The sequence below is a fragment of the Onthophagus taurus genome, chromosome 11, assembly GCF_036711975.1.
Source record: "Onthophagus taurus isolate NC chromosome 11, IU_Otau_3.0, whole genome shotgun sequence".
Lineage (NCBI taxonomy): Eukaryota > Metazoa > Arthropoda > Insecta > Coleoptera > Scarabaeidae > Onthophagus > Onthophagus taurus.
In genome coordinates this window covers 23,125,462-23,144,700 of record NC_091976.1, presented here as the reverse complement: position 1 = coordinate 23,144,700, position 19,239 = coordinate 23,125,462, and the positions used below count along the sequence as shown (strand labels likewise).

Below are 19,239 nucleotides of genomic sequence, written 5' to 3'. Positions count from 1 at the left end.
CCAAAACATGCCTATAAGTTGTGCTGAGCTTCGCAAGTTCTGTAGGAATACAGAGACGATGAGCTTTGTTGATTACAACAACAGCGGACTTATTGAAGCTTCAATGATAACTCTTTCGAATTTAGCAGAATAGAGTGCACTGTGAGCTTTGTGCACATCTCTGAAATGAATTCGAAGTAGCGCAACTTATTCCATTTGTTCCCAAGTCTTCCTAATTGACCTACACTGTAGCAACATTCCTCCTTTAGCGTCTTCAACGCACTACCACAATCGGTTATCAACCTTAGCAACCTCAATGAAGTTGGACCTGTAGGTTCCATTGAACTACAATTCCTTTTTCTTGTCCCTAGACCATATCAAATTGTGCGGTTTACTGCATAGTTGCGTGTTAGAGAAAGTTTGATAACTCTTCATTCATATTTAATTGTGAAGCTATTCTTCTGGTACTGATTCTGATTTTCTTCTATTCGTCATAAAACTGAGAAATGCTGCTTCAGCATACGGACAATTTTGGCATGAAATGAAACCGCGCTTGGCGAGCAAATGCGTGGATCTTGCCAGAGAATCCGCAGTGGCTGACGCATCATGGTGGTATTCCACTTGTAGATCCTACTGATCATGTTTAATCTGTCATCCTTGAAACTGTTTGGGAGATTATTGGGAAAATGTGAGCTGAGATGCCGAAAATGACTCCACGATACGATTTTTCTACATATAACTTGTTTATTATAGTTATACTCATCTTGATTTTGATTTTGATCTTTCAATAATGTGATTAGTCGGTAGGAAATCTTTTGGTGTGGTCAACAGCTGTTTCAACAACTGCAGTTGATAATTTGAGGGAATCTCTTTAAGTCCTTTCTCTTTGAAATGATGGAAAAAAGTAAAACAACATCGTTTTGATTTTCCAAAACTACGTTTGCTACAGTTTCTTCCCCAGCAGTTTGTTCATAGCATCTAGTATTGTCAAGTATGTAATGATCATCAAAACATTGGCAAAAATTAATGCACAGTATTATTTAATGTTCTGCACGCCAAAATGTTTCAAACTTCAGCCTTAATGAGCATTCGTAAGATGTTCTGCAGTTGCAAATATGCAAAATTCAAAGATTTATTTATGGATGATAATGTCTCAGATCGCTATTAAGTAATAATACATATCTGTCATGCTCTATAGATCTAAGATGAACTGTTGACACACTTGTTTGTAAGATCTAAAATAAAAGTGTTTGAACCCGATGATTTTCCAAACGTAAAATTCAGGCCAAAACATCTTCGGTGGTCCGAAAAATTGGCCCAACATTCGTACGAGAAGTTACTACAATGGTGAGTAATGCAACGGAGCTCGCCAGCGGAGGCTTTACAACAAAACGCCCCGCATACACACACGTGATTTCTCGGAACCGCCGTTAGATTTCTTGGAACCAACCCAAAATCCGTAACACTTCTCTACTATATGAACGATTTAAATTTATCTTTCAAGTTTTAGACCCCACGCAATCATCTTAAAAGATTTTTTTATTCCTCATAAATGCAATTTAAATTAACCAGTATTTCTAGTTAATTGTATAACAATTCTGGTATTCCCTGTATATGAATAATGTAAAATAATTTTTTAAATCGTTTTTTTTTCTTTTAGTTAACCGCTGAAGACGAAGAACGTAGACGAAGACGACGCGAAAGAAATAAAATCGCCGCAACAAAATGTCGTTTGAAGAAACGTGAAAGAACGGCGAATTTGGTTAACGAATCCGAAGTTTTGGAGAAACAAAACGTCGATTTGAAGAATCAAATTCAAGCGTTACAATCCGAACGGATGAGTTTAACCTCAATGTTACAAACGCACCAATTAACTTGTCGAAAAAGCATCCCGAAAGTCACCCGAGATTCAATTTACAAGATTTCAACTTCTAACGTCAATAATAATCGTCAACAACATTCGAATTCTCCGGCCATCAATACGAATCATTCAAATCACTCAAGCAACAATCATTCCTATAATAACAACAACAACAACAACCGTCAAGGAGGAGGGATTGTTGTTGGTGATGGTTATTTGGATGTATTTAATCGTCCAAATTCGGGTGATGTTACTTTTTCGCGACCAATTGGTGGACAATTTATTAATAAAACAACCCCGACTATTATCGTTGAATCACCGACAACGACGGAAAATAATGATTTTCAAACGCATCTTACTAATTTGGATAATAACAATCAAAGTAATCAACAACACATTTACCAACACAACAATTACAATTCCGTTCAGTATTCTGGACAGAATTACGATAATGGTTGTTTGGCGTAATTTTAAATCAATTTTTTTTAACAAGATGAGACGATAAAGGTGAAAATAAGATGTGCATAATTTCTTTTTATTGTTACCAGATCTGAAAAAATACCAATGTCAAATGGGCCTACGATTAATTTTTGTATTTGTTAAAAACGCCGGTCGTTTTTTAATGTGATTATGGAAAATTTATTGGGTATCACTACAATTTGAAAAAAATGCAGGCTTTTTTAGGTTGTATCTAATTATTTTAGACTTTTTTATTTGCACAAAAAAGTTATAAAATGCAAATTTAATATTTTTTTTCTGGCGATATTTATGATCAGTTCTTCTAGAAACACTTTAGCATATCATAGAATATTTTTGTGGTTTAGCACTTAAACTGAAAAACTAACCAATAGAATTTATTTTAAATTTATTCTAATTCATTTAACGGTTTCGTGATAATAAATAGGTAAAGATAAATTGAGTCTTCTTGTTTGAAATTAACTTAAATTTATATTTTTTGACATTTTGATAAGCAGATTAATAATACCGTTATGATGCTCCATTTTGTGGAAATAGTAGGTGCTAAATTTTAATACATTTAATTTTTTCTGGCCTTTATTGCTTTATTCAGATTGACTTAGTACGACTGTCATTACTAATTTCGGCATGAAAGTGATTCTCTTAGGATATTCAAACCTGCGCGCGGCAAAATTGTGTCTTGCTAAGTTCATATCAGTCTTAAATTTAAATTATCTCTTAATAATATGTATTAAATATTTAAAAAATGCATAATTACATAATTTTGATGAAAAGTTGACAAATTAATAAGTGACCAAAAAAAAAACCGGCCTGGTGGCAACACTGTCATCGATAGACTTAGGTTGGTGATTCTGCCAGACTCAGCTATCAATGCTTCAACTCTTCTCAAGTCTTCTTTTCTATCATTATCGCGCAATCCGCATTTCTTAAGTTTTACACTTACATCCTCTATTTTACAGTAATCTTTACATTACACTTTTTTATTTATTATATTTGGTAATGCGTAGTGCTTCACGGATGGAGAAGTATGTGGTCAGTCCGAAATTTCATCCGTTCTTCCTGTTGGTACCTTTAGAAATGGACACACGTTTCGTCAAGATCTCACCTGGCATTTTCAGTGCGTTGTCGTAGTCTCCTGTCGGCAGACTATAAATAAATTGACGCTTATTGGTGTACGTCAAAATGGCATTAATCAATGCAAAACACCTTCACATTATTTTATAAATGCAAGAGAAGTTAATAATATAAAAGAAATCGGATTGGTGTGAATCAAAACGGTTTTCATCGATAAAAAACATCTTTAGATGACTCAAATTGATCTAGATGTATTTTGAAAGTATTTCAAAACCAACAAAAAACATAAAAAGATTATTGGTGTGTGTCAAAATGGTATTAATCGATGGAAAACACCTTGAGATTATTTTATAAATACAAGAGAAGTTAATAACGTTAAAGACAAGGTTTTCAAAAGCACTTAAAAACATAAAAAGCTTATTGGTGTGTGTCAAAATGCTACTGGTCAGGTTGGTTTGAGTCAAAACGGTTTTAATCGATCAAAAACATGTTTAAATAACTCAGCGAGAATGAAAAAAATAAAAAATTGATTTAGATATCTTTTGACAGTATTTCAAAAGCAAAAAAGAACATAAAAAGCTTATTGGAGTGTGTCAAAATGGTACTAATCGATGGAAAACACGTTCAGATTATTTTATAAATGCAATATAAGTCAATAACATTAAAGGGTATGTTTTAAATGCCAGTTAAGAACTTGGCGAAACGTCTGCCCCTTTCCAAAGGGAACCAACAGGAAGAACAGATGAAATGTCGGACCGACCACAGCGACACATTTATGAATATTTTATATCATTGTTTTAAAAGAATCAAAGATGATGGTGGTACTTAATCTAAAAATAGAGATTTCTTCCTTTTCGATATAGTTTTTATCCTTGGCATAACATACATTTCAAGAATTTGGTGTTCAATAACTTTCAACTTTGCTTAATACACTTTAATAATTTAATACTACTTTAATTTTATACATTGCAAACGATTTATAGAGAATTCCCCCTTTTGGATATGGTTTTTATCCTTGGCATAAGATACATTTCAAGAATTTAGTATTCAACAACTTTCAACTTCGCTGATACTACATAGATTGATAACATTAATGTTAAGAGGTCATAATGAGATTAATATAAGTATATATGTGTGTGCGTATGATTGCCAGGCGGCCAAACTTGAAGCACATTCGTATATACTATGTATTGATGTCCGTTAATGGCTCTCTCCTAACTTTAAAATTATTAATATCTACATAATTTTGATTGCGGTACTTAATCTATCTGTATACTTTAATTTTATACATTGCAAACGATTTATAGAGATTTTCCCTTTTTGGATATAGTTTTTATCCTTGGCATCAGATACATTTCAAGAATTTTGTGTTTAACAACTTTCAACTTTGCTGATACCATATAGATTGATAACATTAATGTTAAGAGATCATAATGAGATTAATATAAGTATCTTAACTTAATCTTAACTTTAAACTTATTAATATGTATACAGGGTAATTCAAATTCAACCCCCACCATTGAGATCTCAGAAACCATAAGAGATACAGAAATGGTTAAATGGGGGCAAAGTTGCGTATCTTAGAGCTCATCATTTTTCAACATTTAAAGCTCTAAGATACGCAACTTTGCTCCCATTTAACCATTTCTGTATCTCTTATGGTTTCTGAAATCCCATTGGTGGGTATCGAATTTGAATTACTCTGTATATTTCTTAATATACCACGAAGTTTCATTCTTGAGCCAAATTTTTTTCTTTTAAATTCTTCGTGAAAATAGTGGATGTATTAAATGAAAACAATATTTTCTCTTAACTTTAGAGGCGATGCCGTACAATGAAAATTATTATTGTTACTTTACTTATATACCACAAAATTCAGCTTCTTAAATTAATGATTTTATTATGATCCAATATATGATCAAATATATGTTGTAATTTCACTAAAAATAAATGTTATTAGAAACAATTCGTGTCAAATAACTCAAAAATTATCAAACTAGAGGATTCAATTATTTTAGAAAGAAATTTATTAACCCCAAAGAATTTATATTATATTAACCTCGAATTACTTGCTTAATTTATTGATTAGTTTTTCAGTTAACTCTCAAAATCTCTTAAAACAAATCACTTTATTACATAGTATCTTTCATCAAAATTAATTACTTAATTTGCATTCAAGATTTTCTTGATTTTGCATTTAATACAGTTTCTACTGATTTAATGACTATAAATATCGCCTAAATATCCTTATTTTTTGATAAAATCACAAATAATTAGATATAACTTAAAACAATTTATGTTAAAAAATATTTGTATATAAAAATTAAATGATTTCAAGTTGTAGTGATAACCATACAATTTAATTAAGTGGAAAAGGCGTTTTAATGTTCTCTCGAGAAAAAAATTCAACCACCATCTTGGCCAAAAACTTAAAAAATGGGAAACTATTTTAAATAATTCCTTGACTCGGTAATTTTCGGATTTATTCCTTTAATATTTTTGGAGTATTTATTCACAGGGGTGTTTTTTTATTTGAAATTTGGTTTCAATTTATTAATTTTGATTACTACCGGTATTATTATTATTATAAAGCTTTTTAAGAAGTTTCAATGCTTTTATTAACTTCTTTTAAAGGAATTTTTTCCATTTCTATACTTTATCTTTATTATAAAATCTTTATTATAAACATATTTTGTGAGTTCTTTATTTAAAAAAATATCATTTATAATATTTACTACTAAATAGAGATTTAGTTTGTAATTATTTAAAAAAAATAGTTTTTCTTTTTCAATTAAAAAATTAAATAATAGTGTTTAGGGTATGTTTCATTGTTTTTTTTTTCTAATACATAATTTAAAAGAGATAGATTTTTAGATTTATAAAAAAAATAAATAATTATAAAAAAAATATGTGTAAATAAGATAATATTAATAACATATTTTTTGCTTCGATTTTCTTGTTGGCTCAGGTGTATTTTTTTATAAATAGTTTTCATTATTTTTTGGTTTAAAGTCAAGATGGTGGTTAAAATAAAAAAACGGGGGACGTTTTTTCTACTTTGATACTTTTGTTACGTACTACTTATTAATTCTTAAATTGAATGTAAAATGGATTAAAAAAAAACCTTTAGCGCACATTGTGTTTTTTAGCATTCCAAATATTGAATTTTAGGTATATAGGAGACTTTTGTACATTTTTTGTCTTTTTTTGTGTATTTACTGCCAAATTTTTACCTATTTTTACTTTAAATGTCTATTGTCACGTTGAAAAATATTTAATATTGTTTTTTTTTATTGTAATATTTGCCTATTTTTCTACTTATCATGTATTTTATACATATTTTGAAAACAATTTGTTGCAATTTTATTTCAATTAATAAAATTATAACAAATTTAAAAAAAAACGTAAACATACACTTTTCCAGCTTAAAAGAAATCATCTCAACACTAACACCACAATTAATTTTTAACATTTTCTTTTAAATTAACCTCACGCATAATTTGTTTGTTAAAAATTATCCCCAGATTTAATTTTTATTAACATTATTTTTTATTTTTTAATTTACTTAAGCAATTTATTTTTTATTATAAATTTGCTTTAAGAATTAGCTTCAAAATAACAAAAAAGCCCCCCTCAGATTTATTTCAATTCCTTGTAGCCTTTTAGCTTTTTTGTTTCAAAGCTGTGCCTTATTGTTTATTTAAAGCAATAAATCGGCACATGTTTTCTATTCATTTCACTTAAAGTAATAAATTTAACCACAAAAAAATAAACTTCCAATAAGCAAACAAATTTGTGGAACTTGTGATATTCTAAAATAAGATTTTAAAAAGGAAAAATAAAATTAAAATAAACTCATTAATTAATTAATAATAATACTAATTTTCTATTGAAAATTTCTTTTAAAACATGTGCCATGAAAGTATTTTCTTTTTTTTGTAATTTTATTATCTTATTATTATTATTGATGACAAAAATTTATTTTTTTATTCAACGTCCCTTTTTGAAGTTTCTTATTAAAATTAAATGCTTAAAAATCGAATAATTAATAAAAAGAATCTCCCCCTATTTTAACCCACCACCATTAAAAAAAATCATCAAAGTAATAATTATGGTGCTTAAAAAATCATACCAGTGAAATAAATAATGATGTGCTTTAATTGTTGTAAAAACCCCTAAAAAATTTTGTTAATTTTACAAAAAAATAAAAATAAATCCAGCTTTTTATACTTATTATTCTTTTTATGGTAACAGCACACATTTTAACACACACAAAGACAACACATTTATTATACCAATTTCTTTTTGTTTACAGTTACCTGTTGTGTTAACTTTTTATTAAACGGGTTTTTCAGATATATACCTGATTGCATTGTGCCTTAAATTGTTTATAAATTGGAGCATATATATCGTTAAAAATAAATATTAAGATCAAATTTTAAACAAGTTTTTTATTTATTAAATTCATCAAAAACTTACAAACTATTTTTATCTGTTATGTTATACTTCATTATTTAATTTTCGACGGAATCATACTGCAAGTTATATCTTCATCGTTTTCATCTTTTAATTCAAATTTAACATCAACGGAAACCTTAAAAATAAAAGAAATAATTGGCTTTAATTTTAATAGTAATAGTCTGCTTAGAAAGTCTAAAACAAGCATGGCGCTAGATTAGCTGTTACTAGTTTGATGATAATCGTTATGATAGCTCAGACTTGTATAAGAGCAGAGATGTTTGCGTTTAATCTATAACCTTCTATTAGTTGTATACTCACACCCAGAAAGCTTAGATATTTAGGCACTGCAATTTTAGACTTTTTCTTGCAGTATGATATCTATGCAGCCTAATTTCAAACATTATCTTAATCTATGCAGTTTTGCCTTGTAATCATAGACTTTCCGTCATTGTAACTTATTTTTGAAGTCTATAGGCTGATAATATATGTCTGAAGGTAATCAGAAACAGTTTAGAGTCGATCAGAATAATTCCTGTTAAAGTCAAAATTCTCATTTATGGCTTCTACACTAAGTTTGGAGTCATGCCTGCAAAATTTTGAACTTCTTTTTGCAGTCTAGAACTTTGTCAGTGTAATTACAGACCAACTTTTTCCTATGTAATACTTGATCATTATAATTTTAGACATTTTCTTGCAGTATGATATCTATGCAGCCTAATTTCAAACATTTTCTTAAAGTATTGAGTCTTGCCTTGTTCACTCATAGACTTTCCGTCATTGTAACTTATTTTTGAAGTCATAGGCAGATAATATATGTCTGAAGGTAATCAGAAACACTTTCTAGAAGTTTTTGAGTCGATCAGAATAATTCCTGTTATAGTCAAAATCCTCTTTTATGGTTTTTACATTAAGTCTGGAGGTATACCTGCAAAATTTTAGACATCTTCTTGCAGTTTAGAACTTTATCGGTGTTATTACAGACCAATTTTTCCTATATAATACTTGGTCATTATAATTTTAGACATTTTCTTGCAGTATGATATCTATGCAGTCTAATTTCAAACATTCTCTTAATATATGGAGTCTTGCCTTGTAATCATAGACTTTCCGTCATTGTAACTTATTTTTGAAGACTATAGGCTGATAATATATGTCTGAAGGTAATCATAAACACTTTCTGGCAGTTTAAAGTCGGTCAGAATAGTTCCTGATAAAGTCAAAATCGTTATTTATGGCTTTTACATTAAGTCTGGAGTTATGTCTGCAAAATTTTAGACTTCTTCTTGCAGTCTAGAACTTTGTCAGTGTAATTACAGACCAATTTTTTCCTATGTAATACTTGGTTATTGTAATTTTAAACATTTTCTTGCAGTATAATATCTATGCAGCCTAATTTCAAACATTCTCTTAATATATGGAGTCTTGCCTTGTAATCATAGACTTTCCGACATTGTAACTTATTTTTGAAGTCTATAGGCTGATAATATATGTCTGAAGGTAATCAGAAACAGTTTTTGACAGTTTAGAGCCAGTCAGAATAATTCCTGTTAAAGTCAAAATCCTCATTTATGGCTTCTACATTAAGTCTGCAGTCATGACTGCAAAATTTTAGACTTCTTACAGTCTAGAACTTTATCAGTGCTAATTTTTCGAGTCTAATTTTTTCCTAGGTAATTTTTGGTCACTGCAGTTTTAGACTTTTTCTTGCAGTATGATATCTATGCAGTCTAATTTCAAATATTTTCTTAATCTATGGAGTTTTGCCTTGTAATCATAGACTTTCCGTCATTGTAACTTATTCTTGAAGATAATATATATCTGAAGCTAATCAGAAGCACTTTCTGGCAGTTTAGAGTCGGTCAGAATAATTCCTGTTAAAGTGAAAATCCTCATTTATGGCTTCTACATTAAGTTTGGAGTCATGCCTGCAAAATTTTAGACTTCTTCTTGCAGTCTAGAACTTTCTCAGTGTAATTACAGGCCCATTTTTTCATATGTAGTATTTTACACTTTTTCTTGCAATTGCAATTGGTCGCAATAATTCCTGTCAATGCTTCTAACCTTGACAGTATCTAGTATAATTTTGAACTACTCCTTCAAAACATCGTAAAAAAAGAATCAGGGCCTGCATTTTGTACAATACAATTAGACTTTTACAAGATTTAGGCTTCCTTTTAAAAACATTTATCAAGTTAATGGAAACTTAATATGGCGTTAATTGAGGTTTCTTATTCTTAATTGACTGACGCATCACGTTAACATTCAATCAAGCCAATTGAGTTTATAAAACCGGGTCTTAATCAAATTAGATTAATACTTACAGGTGGATATTCTTTCAAAACTGGTAAAGTTGTAAAATAATTATAAGAAGTACCAGATGTTAATGGACAGGTAACCCCAGAATCGACGCATCCATTTCCGTTGGGTAAAGGAAAAGGAATTGGGGCGTTCATAATAACACCATGAACGATGGCTTTTAATTCTTTTATATCTTTTTCTAAAAATAAAGTGTCAAATTATGCGAAATTACTGTGATAAGTAATAACTTACGTGGTGTAAATTGAATTTGAATGGTAACGTTCGAATTTCGACGTAAAATACATTTGTCATCATCTGCGTCGCAGTTTGTTACTGATATTGAATCGACTTTTCCCATTTTTGAACCTACAATATAAAAAGATTGATGAGATCCAGAATGAGGCGATGGAGACAGTGAAGAAGAAGCTATGGAAGGTAATAAACGACGCGATGTATGAAGAGGACAGATATAAAAAGTGGAGTAAAGGGGTAATATACTGCTGGGGAGATTGGAAGAGGAAATGGAGAGAGGGGAATTATTGCCGGATGGGCAGGCAGGATTCAAGAAGAAACAAGGTTTTGGAGATGGGTACTAGGGTTGGCGAGGAAGACTCCAGGGTATATGTATAGTAATGGAAGAGGTTAAGGTATATAGTGAGGAAGTGATAGAAGGAAGACCGCATTGCAGATGCTGAACCTGGGAGAGTACTGGAGGGAAATCAAGGAGAGGAAGTTGATATATGGGCAGGGAGATAGGGAAGGATATTATAGGAGAGTGGGATATTCAATTACTGGGATCGGCAATAGAAGAGTGGAAAGAAGTGAAGTACAGAGGCAGAAGAAAAGGTCACATATGCTGGAAAGGAGATATAATGTAAGACATAGGGAGATAGTGACAGAGGAATTTCCAAAATATCTGTTGAAGGAAGGAGGCGAGGAACTTAGTAAACAATAAAACGCTTATTATAGAAAGATTTTTTTATAAATTCAGCTAATGATGGATTAAACGTTGAAACTGGGTTTTATTATTTTTTTAACCTTGAGTTATTTCAAGTAACGCGAAAATAATTTCACCCATTTCGCCGAGTACAGCAAAATTTTATTATTTCCGGACAATAAAACGCGAAGGACGATATAATAATCTTTTATAATCACTCTTTAATTTTCTTTTCGTTAACTACAACGATGATTCATCCCAAATTTTATTTATTTATCTATTGTAAAGTAAATGTATTCGCGTTTGAAATAGATTAACTCACCACAATCAGAAAATTCACCGTTTAATTTCACAAATAACGCGCAAAAAATCATAAAAATCAAAACACCATTTTTATAACTCATTTTTTTGTATTTAATTCTCCTAAACGAGAAAATTCGATAATAAAAAAGTACTTAAATGGCTCGTAACTGTAAAAATGAGAGTAAAGTTTTAAAAACCCCGATTACAATTAAGCCCGACAAAGAACTGTTCTGGAATTAAAATCGTTCGGTTTTATACGGCTTCGTCGCAACAAAGATAATAATCAAGCCCACTATAATGACCAGAGAAGGACGTATTTATGTTTAGATGTGAAATAACATAGGATAAGAAATAACATGTATCATTTTCGGTTCATGGGTCAGTGATTATAAAAAAAATTAAATATTTCCATTTCGATTCAAAAATTATTACCATTTTTTTCAAAAACGAATGATAATGAAGATAGCTCTAAATAAAATAAATTTGAATTAATTGTTAAAGAATAAAACATTAAAATAACATCTATATATGGAATATTTTTTGAGATAGTTATTAAAAATTAATAAATTAATTCTAAATAAACTTAATTTCGATTTAAATTTACCGCTCGTTTTACGCGGAAATTCCCCAATGAAATTAGCTCCAAATCATTCATCATTTTATTAATAAATAAAACAATAATTTTAATTTCCTTCCATTATTAAACATTATATAACTATATTTATGTTAATTATCAACAAATTTTACATCAAAATTGTTTAAATAAAATAAAAATAATCCCGTGAAGTTAGCTACTTAGTACACGTCATGTGTTTTCATCTGCCATCGTGGCTGTATGTCATTATTTTAAGGTTCAACTTGCAGTGACGTTTACTCATAAAGACGTAAGAAATCGTGAAGTGTAGACGACGAAGCCACATATTTCGAATTGTAAGTGATAAATTAATCTAATTCAACACAAAGCACGTTTATTTTTTACTTAAGTATGCTTCCATTTATCGTTTTTTAACGATTAATTCTTTATTATTTTAATAATTTTAGAGTTAAAATGGATCAAGTAGCGAAATTCATTGAACCAGGACGCCAATTCACTAAAGATTCCATCAGGTTAGTGAAGAGGTGCACAAAACCAGACAGAAAAGGTAAAAATTTAATGATTAATTTTTTGAGGTTATTCACGTCCTTTTTGCTTTAGAGTTCCAAAAAATCGCTATTGCAACAGCAATCGGATTCTGTATTATGGGATTTATTGGGTTTTTCGTTAAACTGATCCATATACCCATTAACAATATCATCGTTGGATCTTAAGATTTAGTATTTTTGAATCGAGGAGTGTTTGTTATATCATATTTTCTAAGATGGTTTAAAGAAATAATAACATGATTATCCATGTAATAATATCTTATTTATCAACATTTTCATTTCATAAATATTACTTTATAAAATTTGTATTTTAATTACCTATAATTCGTTTATCTTAAAGTAAAACTTTATATTTAAGAAGTTCAACACCTATATTTAGTTTTTTTTTTATAAAATGTTAAGAACAATGATTTGAAGTGTTAATAACTTTGAAAATTGTTAAAAAAAAGGTAAAATTGTTGGAAATTCAAAACCAATTCTTATATGATTTAGTTACATGTCGTGACATTATTGTAATTTAAATGCTAAAGATCACACCATTGTCATTGATTGAGTTAGAACAAATTATATCATACCTCATGAAGCACCCCATATCTGCCCATGAAGAAAATAAACTACAAGAAGGATGGATACAGTGTAAGGATTGCTGATTAAAAGTTTGTCCAAAAGAATCATTATTTTGCATTATGAAGGTGAGTTTAGATAAGAAAAATTTTGCTTGTTAGTTTATTTTCTACAAGCAGGGGCGTTTAAATACTTGCTTAAATCCATTTATTAGCGAATTTTCATTATTTCTTTATCTTCATCAAATAGGGATGAAGATACTTTAGGAATTCTATGAAGTCTTTAAGGTAGGGTTATTAAATTTGACTTGGTCCTGAAAGGATTAAGATTTTTTAAGCTCCTTAGCAAAGTTTCAACACCCTTCTTCTAACATGGAAGATATTCTTACAAGATTCGTTTATTCTCTACAAGCAAGGGCGTTTAAATCCTTGCTTAAAAACCCATTTGTCCACAAATCTTCATTATTTCTTTATCTTCATCAGATAGGGATGAAGATATTTTAGGAATTCTATGAAATCTTTAAGATAGGGTGATCAAATTTAACTTGGTCCTGAAAGGATTAAGATTTTTTAAGGTCCTTAGCAAAGTTTCAACACTCTTCTTCCAACATGGAAGATATTCTTACAAGAGAAGTGCAGCCCCAGAGATCTTTAATAGGAGAATTTGGGACTGATTGTATGTCGAAATCCCACCGTAAGATGGCATTAGCGTCTATACTGAAATAATTTAATTAAACTAACAATTTTATTATTAATAGTGGGAATGATGAGAGACAGCAATAACAATTATTACCAGTATCATTCTTTTAATTTAAAAAGTATTGATTCCAATTCGTGTTATATTTTTAAATTTGCCGCTAACTTCAACTTTTAAAATTATAAAGTTGAAGTTTGTTCAGAATGACAGATGAAAACGTCATTTTAAAGTGATTTTTCGGTAAGAGTATAATAAGGTAATAATGGTATGATTAAATAATTAGATTATAATTGACATTATAGCTTTGTTTCAGCTAACGTTATAAGTTGTTGGAAGCTCGTCAGATGTAATCTCACGTGTCATATGATGCAGTGATATTCAAATGTGCTGCATTATTTGACAGGTGTAATTGCCATAGGTAATTGCATCTGAGGGATTCCCAACCAGTCGAAACGTTAATTGGAGCCACATAGTGGCTCCAAACACTTATTCTGTGGTTGGAGCTTTTATATATAAACGATATAAACCGAATCCAACTTGTATTCTAGTGATTCGGTTCTTAGCTGAATAATTCCAAAGTATTCCCAACAGATGGCGCCATATGCGTTCAATTTTTGGTACGAAGTTGTTGTTTAGAAAGTTACATTTCTACGAAGATAGTTTCTATGGAGAAGTGCAGAAAGGTAATAAATTGAAGGTACGTTGTGTACATTTAAGACTGCAGCGCCATCTGTAATTCAATGGCAACACTGATAAAATTTGTTGAATTATTTGAAAATAAACTTAAAACTCCCATTATTTTCGCTATTGAATAACAGATGGCGCTAAAATTTATCAAATTTTGAATAAAAATTCTTGTTTTTTCAAATTTTTGAGTTTTTAAAACGTTATTAACAAATACACAACTCGATGAATCAGTCATTTTATTTTTCTAAACGAATAGTATCAATGTTGTGTTAAAATTTGATTGTGAGGTTGAAATAAAATCAAGATTAAGTAAACTAAAACAAACTTTATTTTTACTTCCTTATATCGCTATAGGAACAGAACACGCGGCGATTTAATAGAAAAGTATAAAAATAGTCTCTTATTTTACACTTATGGTGTGATTAGAGGCACTCGTACTCAAACAGAAACATTTTTATAAATCAAAAAAAGAGTGAATAGAACGAAGAAAATTTAGAAAACACAAATCTATAACGAGTTTCGTTTAAGAATAGAACTGTATATAATAATTGGACGTCGTTTTACATTTAAGATTTCTAATTATAACAATAATATTCACAACGCACACATGTATTGACTAGTTGCAAAAAAATGAACTTACTATTAACATTATATACAATTTAACTTAAAATTTTAATTTTTAAGGGAGAAATGAATTTGTTTATTATTGTGATGGGCTTAGTTTAGTTAAAACATTCTAAGAAAAACGAAGATGACAAAATAAAAAATTCAGTCTCACTTAATATGAGATAATTTCAACAATCATTTTTAAATTATTATGGAATATTTATGGCACATTATGATGCAAAAAAATAACTAAAATGCAAGAAATATTAACAAACATTTCCTTTAAATTGCGATTAAATTTTAATGCAATTTTAGAAATAATTCTGAATATTTGTTTTTTTTTTGTAACTCCCTATTTTAACAAAAAAATTAAAATAAAAATATTTTTAATATATACAGGATGATTCAATTAACTTAAATATTATTTTGACAACCCATTTAATCAATTAGCGATAATAACAATTCGAATGAATATGAATATTTGTGAAATTTTGTGTATATAAAATATGTTTATAAAAACTTTTTAGTTTTAATTGTTATTTAGCGCTTCTATTCAATTAAAACTAGAAATATTCTGGTTTAGCTTGGTTTAACCATGAATGTTTTTAGTTCAATGATAAATATAAAACAATATTACGCTGAATAAGAACTAAAACTAGCATTACAGCAAACACCACACCTAAAACTGGAAACATTCGGGTTTAGTGTCGTTCTAGTGTTGTTTGTTCTAATAATAGTGTTATTTCTAGGTTGTTGTATACTTTTATTGATGTAAAACTAGAACTAAACCCGAAACTTTCTAATTCTAGGTCTACTGTTAGTTCTAGTTTTATTTGTTATTCAGCGCTAGATTGTTATATATTTTTATTGAACTAAAACTGGAACACTAAAGTTAAAACTAGAAACATTTGGGTTTAGTCGTCTTAACACGTTCACTGCCAGAAAGTTTTTAACGTATAAGTAGCCCTCAGTTTACGCCATTTCACAATTACGCCGCTACGCAGTTTGCTCTGTGAATCCCCGATCGGTCTTTCCCCTTATACTAGACCGATTTTCGTTGTGCAATTGGTTTTAGTAAGTCATGGCATAATTTTAATCGCAAATACTAGAGTGAAATTGACGACGATTCGTGTTAAAATTTTTGATCTAAACCCATAAACGGCTAAGATATGGGATTTCAAAGTTAAGAAATTTTCAAACACTTTTTTAAATACAGGGTGTTTCTAAATTGATACGAAAGATTTCTAGGAGTGATTTTTCAACAAAAATTAAGCGAGGTCTTTCATATAATTTTTTGTCCAAAATCTCTTCCCCACCGAGTTACAGCACTCTAAAGTTAGAAGGAGGGAAATTGTTTTTATTTAATAAATCCACTATGGAGGAATTTAGAAGAATGAAATTTGACAGTTGCTAATAAAATGGCACTTTTTATAACCCAAAAATGTTATTACAAGGGGCTTTTTAATGCGTTTACATTTTTCTATTTAAAAACTTGACTTATATAGAGGGACTCAATACGCAACTTTTTTGTCTCTTGACATTTTCTCCTAAAATTGTTAGTTTGATCACAAAAAAATAAAATAATACACAGAGCCTGTGTACTTGAGCCAAGTGAATTAATTCAGAGATTGGTTATTATTAGTCATCTCAGCATTATTTTATTTTTTGTGATCAAACTAACAATTTGTTAGTTGTAAAATGTCAAGAGATAAGAAAGTTGCAGTTTTTTCCCTTAACTTTAGAGAGCTATAACTTGGATAACTTAATTTTTGCTGAAAAATCACCCTTTAAAATCTTTCGCATCAACTTAGAAACAGCCTGTATATTCAATATGGTTTGTCTTAGAAAGACTAAATTTAGCAAACAGTTATCATAAGAAATCGTTAACTATTGAAAAAATCGAACCTCGGGATCAATGCTATACAGGGCATGTCCTACATGAATTATATCCATCCATTGCAAATACAGTGTTGCCATACTATGATGGAAAAATGTAGTATTGAAGCTGCGTTTTTAGAAAAAAATACTTTTACAGATAACCATTAATGCTGAAGAATAATTGTACTGAAGAAAATGCAGATTTCATGCCACGTTGAGTAATAATTTGGCAAATTTGTGAATAACTCGGAAACGATGCGTGTAATCAAAAATGTATAAGAGTAAAAATAATTTCAATATGATGAAATAAAATAGAATTAGTTGGAAAATTTAATGGTTTATGACATAATTAAGAAGTTTTAAGGTAATAACCTTTGTAAACACCCTGTATAGCATTAATCCCGTCTTTGTACATTTTCAAAAGTGATCTCAAACGATTTCTTATAATAACATTGCACTGTTTGACAAATTTTATCTTTCTAATACAAACCATATTCAAAATAATTAAATTTTTTTTTAACTTTGATGGCCTATATCTTAGCCATTTATTTAGACCAAATCGCCATCATTTTGACTCAAGTATTTGTGATTAAAACTTATAAAAACAGTGTGTTAATTATCGTACCCGACGTCACAATTGCAAATATGTAACCAACATCACAGTATAGGTATTGCAATACGCGATTTGCGTATTTGGTTGCATACTTGCAATGATAACGTCGGGTGCGATAATTAATTAACACAATGTTGTAAATATATCTCTTGGGACAGAGGCACAAATTTCATGTGTGGACAAAATCTCCATTTTTTTGGCGCATAACGCACAAAAAGATCCACCAATGAAGTCCCCTGTTAAAAATTTTCAAATATTTATCATCTTGTAAAGATATTGACCAAGATGGCAGTGAATGTGTTAAATTTAACAGCAAAACCTGAACTTTCTAGTTCTAAATCAAGTGTTACTTCTCATACTAATCTAATTTTGAAATTTTGACAAACAATTTAACTAATTATTAAGTTAACTGAATCATCTTATACATTAATTAAAAAAAAACTTAATAGATTCTTCTGATTCCAATAAATTTTAAAAAAGATTAAATCTTAATTAACTTACATATAAAAACCTTAATCTAGGCTTAACCTTAAGAAATATACATATATACACAACAGATTTTTTTAAAAAGCCCCACTAAGCAGTTTTTAACAACCACAACCGGTGTAAATGATTGGAAATATCTAAAACTTCTTCTTGCCTATAATCAACACCGACAAGTTCTGTTGCAGGTGAAGGTGGTGGTTGAATTAAATCGATATCAACCAATTCCGATAATTCATCACACTTCCTTTTATGCCTCCGCGTTTCGCAAGATGTCCCGCCTTGTTCTAAACTTTGTCTCGCCCGATAAATTGGCTCATATTCTTCTAATTGGGATATAAAACCGTCGTTGGGTTTTATGCAAGCCCTTCGATCTTTAGCATAAGCATAAGCTTCTCGATAAGTTAACCCAAATTTTTCCATAATGTAAGCTAAAACTAAAGCTGCACTTCTTGAATTCCCATTATTTCCATGGACTAAAACTTTAGCATTATGTGCTAAAGCATCATCAATAAATTGTCGCACTTTTGGGAAGTACTTTATGATACTTTCTGTTACCGTATCGGCGAATTCGAGCGTCAAATAAGTAAATGTTGAATCAGAAAATTGTGGCTTAATATAATGTGCCTCAATATCTTGTCGGACACAAATAATATGTGTTATTCCTTTATCTAATAACGCAGAACGGCAATTTCTTAGCGCTGTTGAATATGGACCTAAGTAAACCCCCGGAATGATTTCTTGCATGTTTCGTCGCATATAATAATTCCAGTTGTTTGTTGGAAGATACGTTGGGAGATTATTATAAACGGAAGTCATATCTATTAAATCGCCCATATTCTGTAAGGAATTATTAAAAAATCCGTTTTAAATCGATAGAAAACTTAAAAAGAACACTTTGTAAAAACGACATCTAACCTTATCGCTGGTGATTATCCTCGCTTCCAGGTTAATCATGGCCGCGAAACACGTGGAACCACCTTGAATGGAACCCCCGGACGTCGCCGAATACGACGAAAATCGTTTTTTGAGGGATCACCGTTTTAACAAAGCGAAAATCGAAAATATTCGAAACGAAACGCACTCACTGACAGATCGAAGTTAAGTATGGCTGCTGTTGCGATGTGCCCTGAACATCCCTCAACAGGTTCGCCAACTTAGTTTCTCGTTTTACTCGCT

General features: G+C 30.0%; 4 protein-coding genes across 6 annotated transcripts in view; 2 read left to right on the top strand and 2 right to left on the bottom strand.

Moving 5' to 3' along the window:
- Nucleotides 1–7,837, top strand: part of LOC111427763 (Activating transcription factor 3) — a 59,462-nt gene extending 51,625 nt beyond the window's left edge. For both annotated transcript variants that reach the window (XM_071199675.1, XM_023063063.2), the window contains one exon: nucleotides 1,640–7,837. In XM_071199675.1, coding sequence (XP_071055776.1) covers nucleotides 1,640–2,308 — 669 coding nt within the window. In that variant the 3' untranslated portion in view covers nucleotides 2,309–7,837. The remainder of the gene's footprint in view (nucleotides 1–1,639) is intronic.
- Nucleotides 7,823–11,632, bottom strand: LOC111427938 (Niemann-Pick type C-2a). Its single transcript, XM_023063305.2, has 4 exons — nucleotides 11,410–11,632; nucleotides 10,403–10,516; nucleotides 10,174–10,349; nucleotides 7,823–7,985 (listed from the first exon to the last, which is right to left on the bottom strand). Exons 1-4 carry the CDS (start codon nucleotides 11,489–11,491, stop codon nucleotides 7,902–7,904), a joined length of 456 nt encoding a protein of 151 aa, XP_022919073.2. The 5' UTR covers nucleotides 11,492–11,632; the 3' UTR covers nucleotides 7,823–7,901.
- Nucleotides 11,633–12,195: 563 nt separating this feature from the next.
- On the top strand, nucleotides 12,196–12,835 carry LOC111427943 (protein transport protein Sec61 subunit gamma). 2 transcript variants are annotated; one of them, XM_023063320.2, is made up of 3 exons: nucleotides 12,196–12,320; nucleotides 12,432–12,532; nucleotides 12,586–12,835. In XM_023063320.2, the coding sequence occupies exons 2-3, from the start codon at nucleotides 12,439–12,441 to the stop codon at nucleotides 12,696–12,698; spliced, it is 207 nt and encodes a 68-aa protein (XP_022919088.1). In that variant the 5' UTR covers nucleotides 12,196–12,320; nucleotides 12,432–12,438; the 3' UTR covers nucleotides 12,699–12,835. The 2 variants fall into 2 exon arrangements, with proteins under 2 accessions (XP_022919088.1, XP_071055777.1); XM_071199676.1 differs by having other exon boundaries at nucleotides 12,240–12,373.
- Nucleotides 12,836–18,076: 5,241 nt separating this feature from the next.
- LOC111427674 (serine/threonine/tyrosine-interacting protein-like) lies at nucleotides 18,077–19,191 on the bottom strand. The gene is made up of 2 exons (XM_023062902.2): nucleotides 18,979–19,191; nucleotides 18,077–18,900 (listed from the first exon to the last, which is right to left on the bottom strand). The coding sequence occupies exons 1-2, from the start codon at nucleotides 19,015–19,017 to the stop codon at nucleotides 18,154–18,156; spliced, it is 786 nt and encodes a 261-aa protein (XP_022918670.1). The 5' UTR covers nucleotides 19,018–19,191; the 3' UTR covers nucleotides 18,077–18,153.
- Between the last annotated feature and the right edge of the window lie 48 nt (nucleotides 19,192–19,239).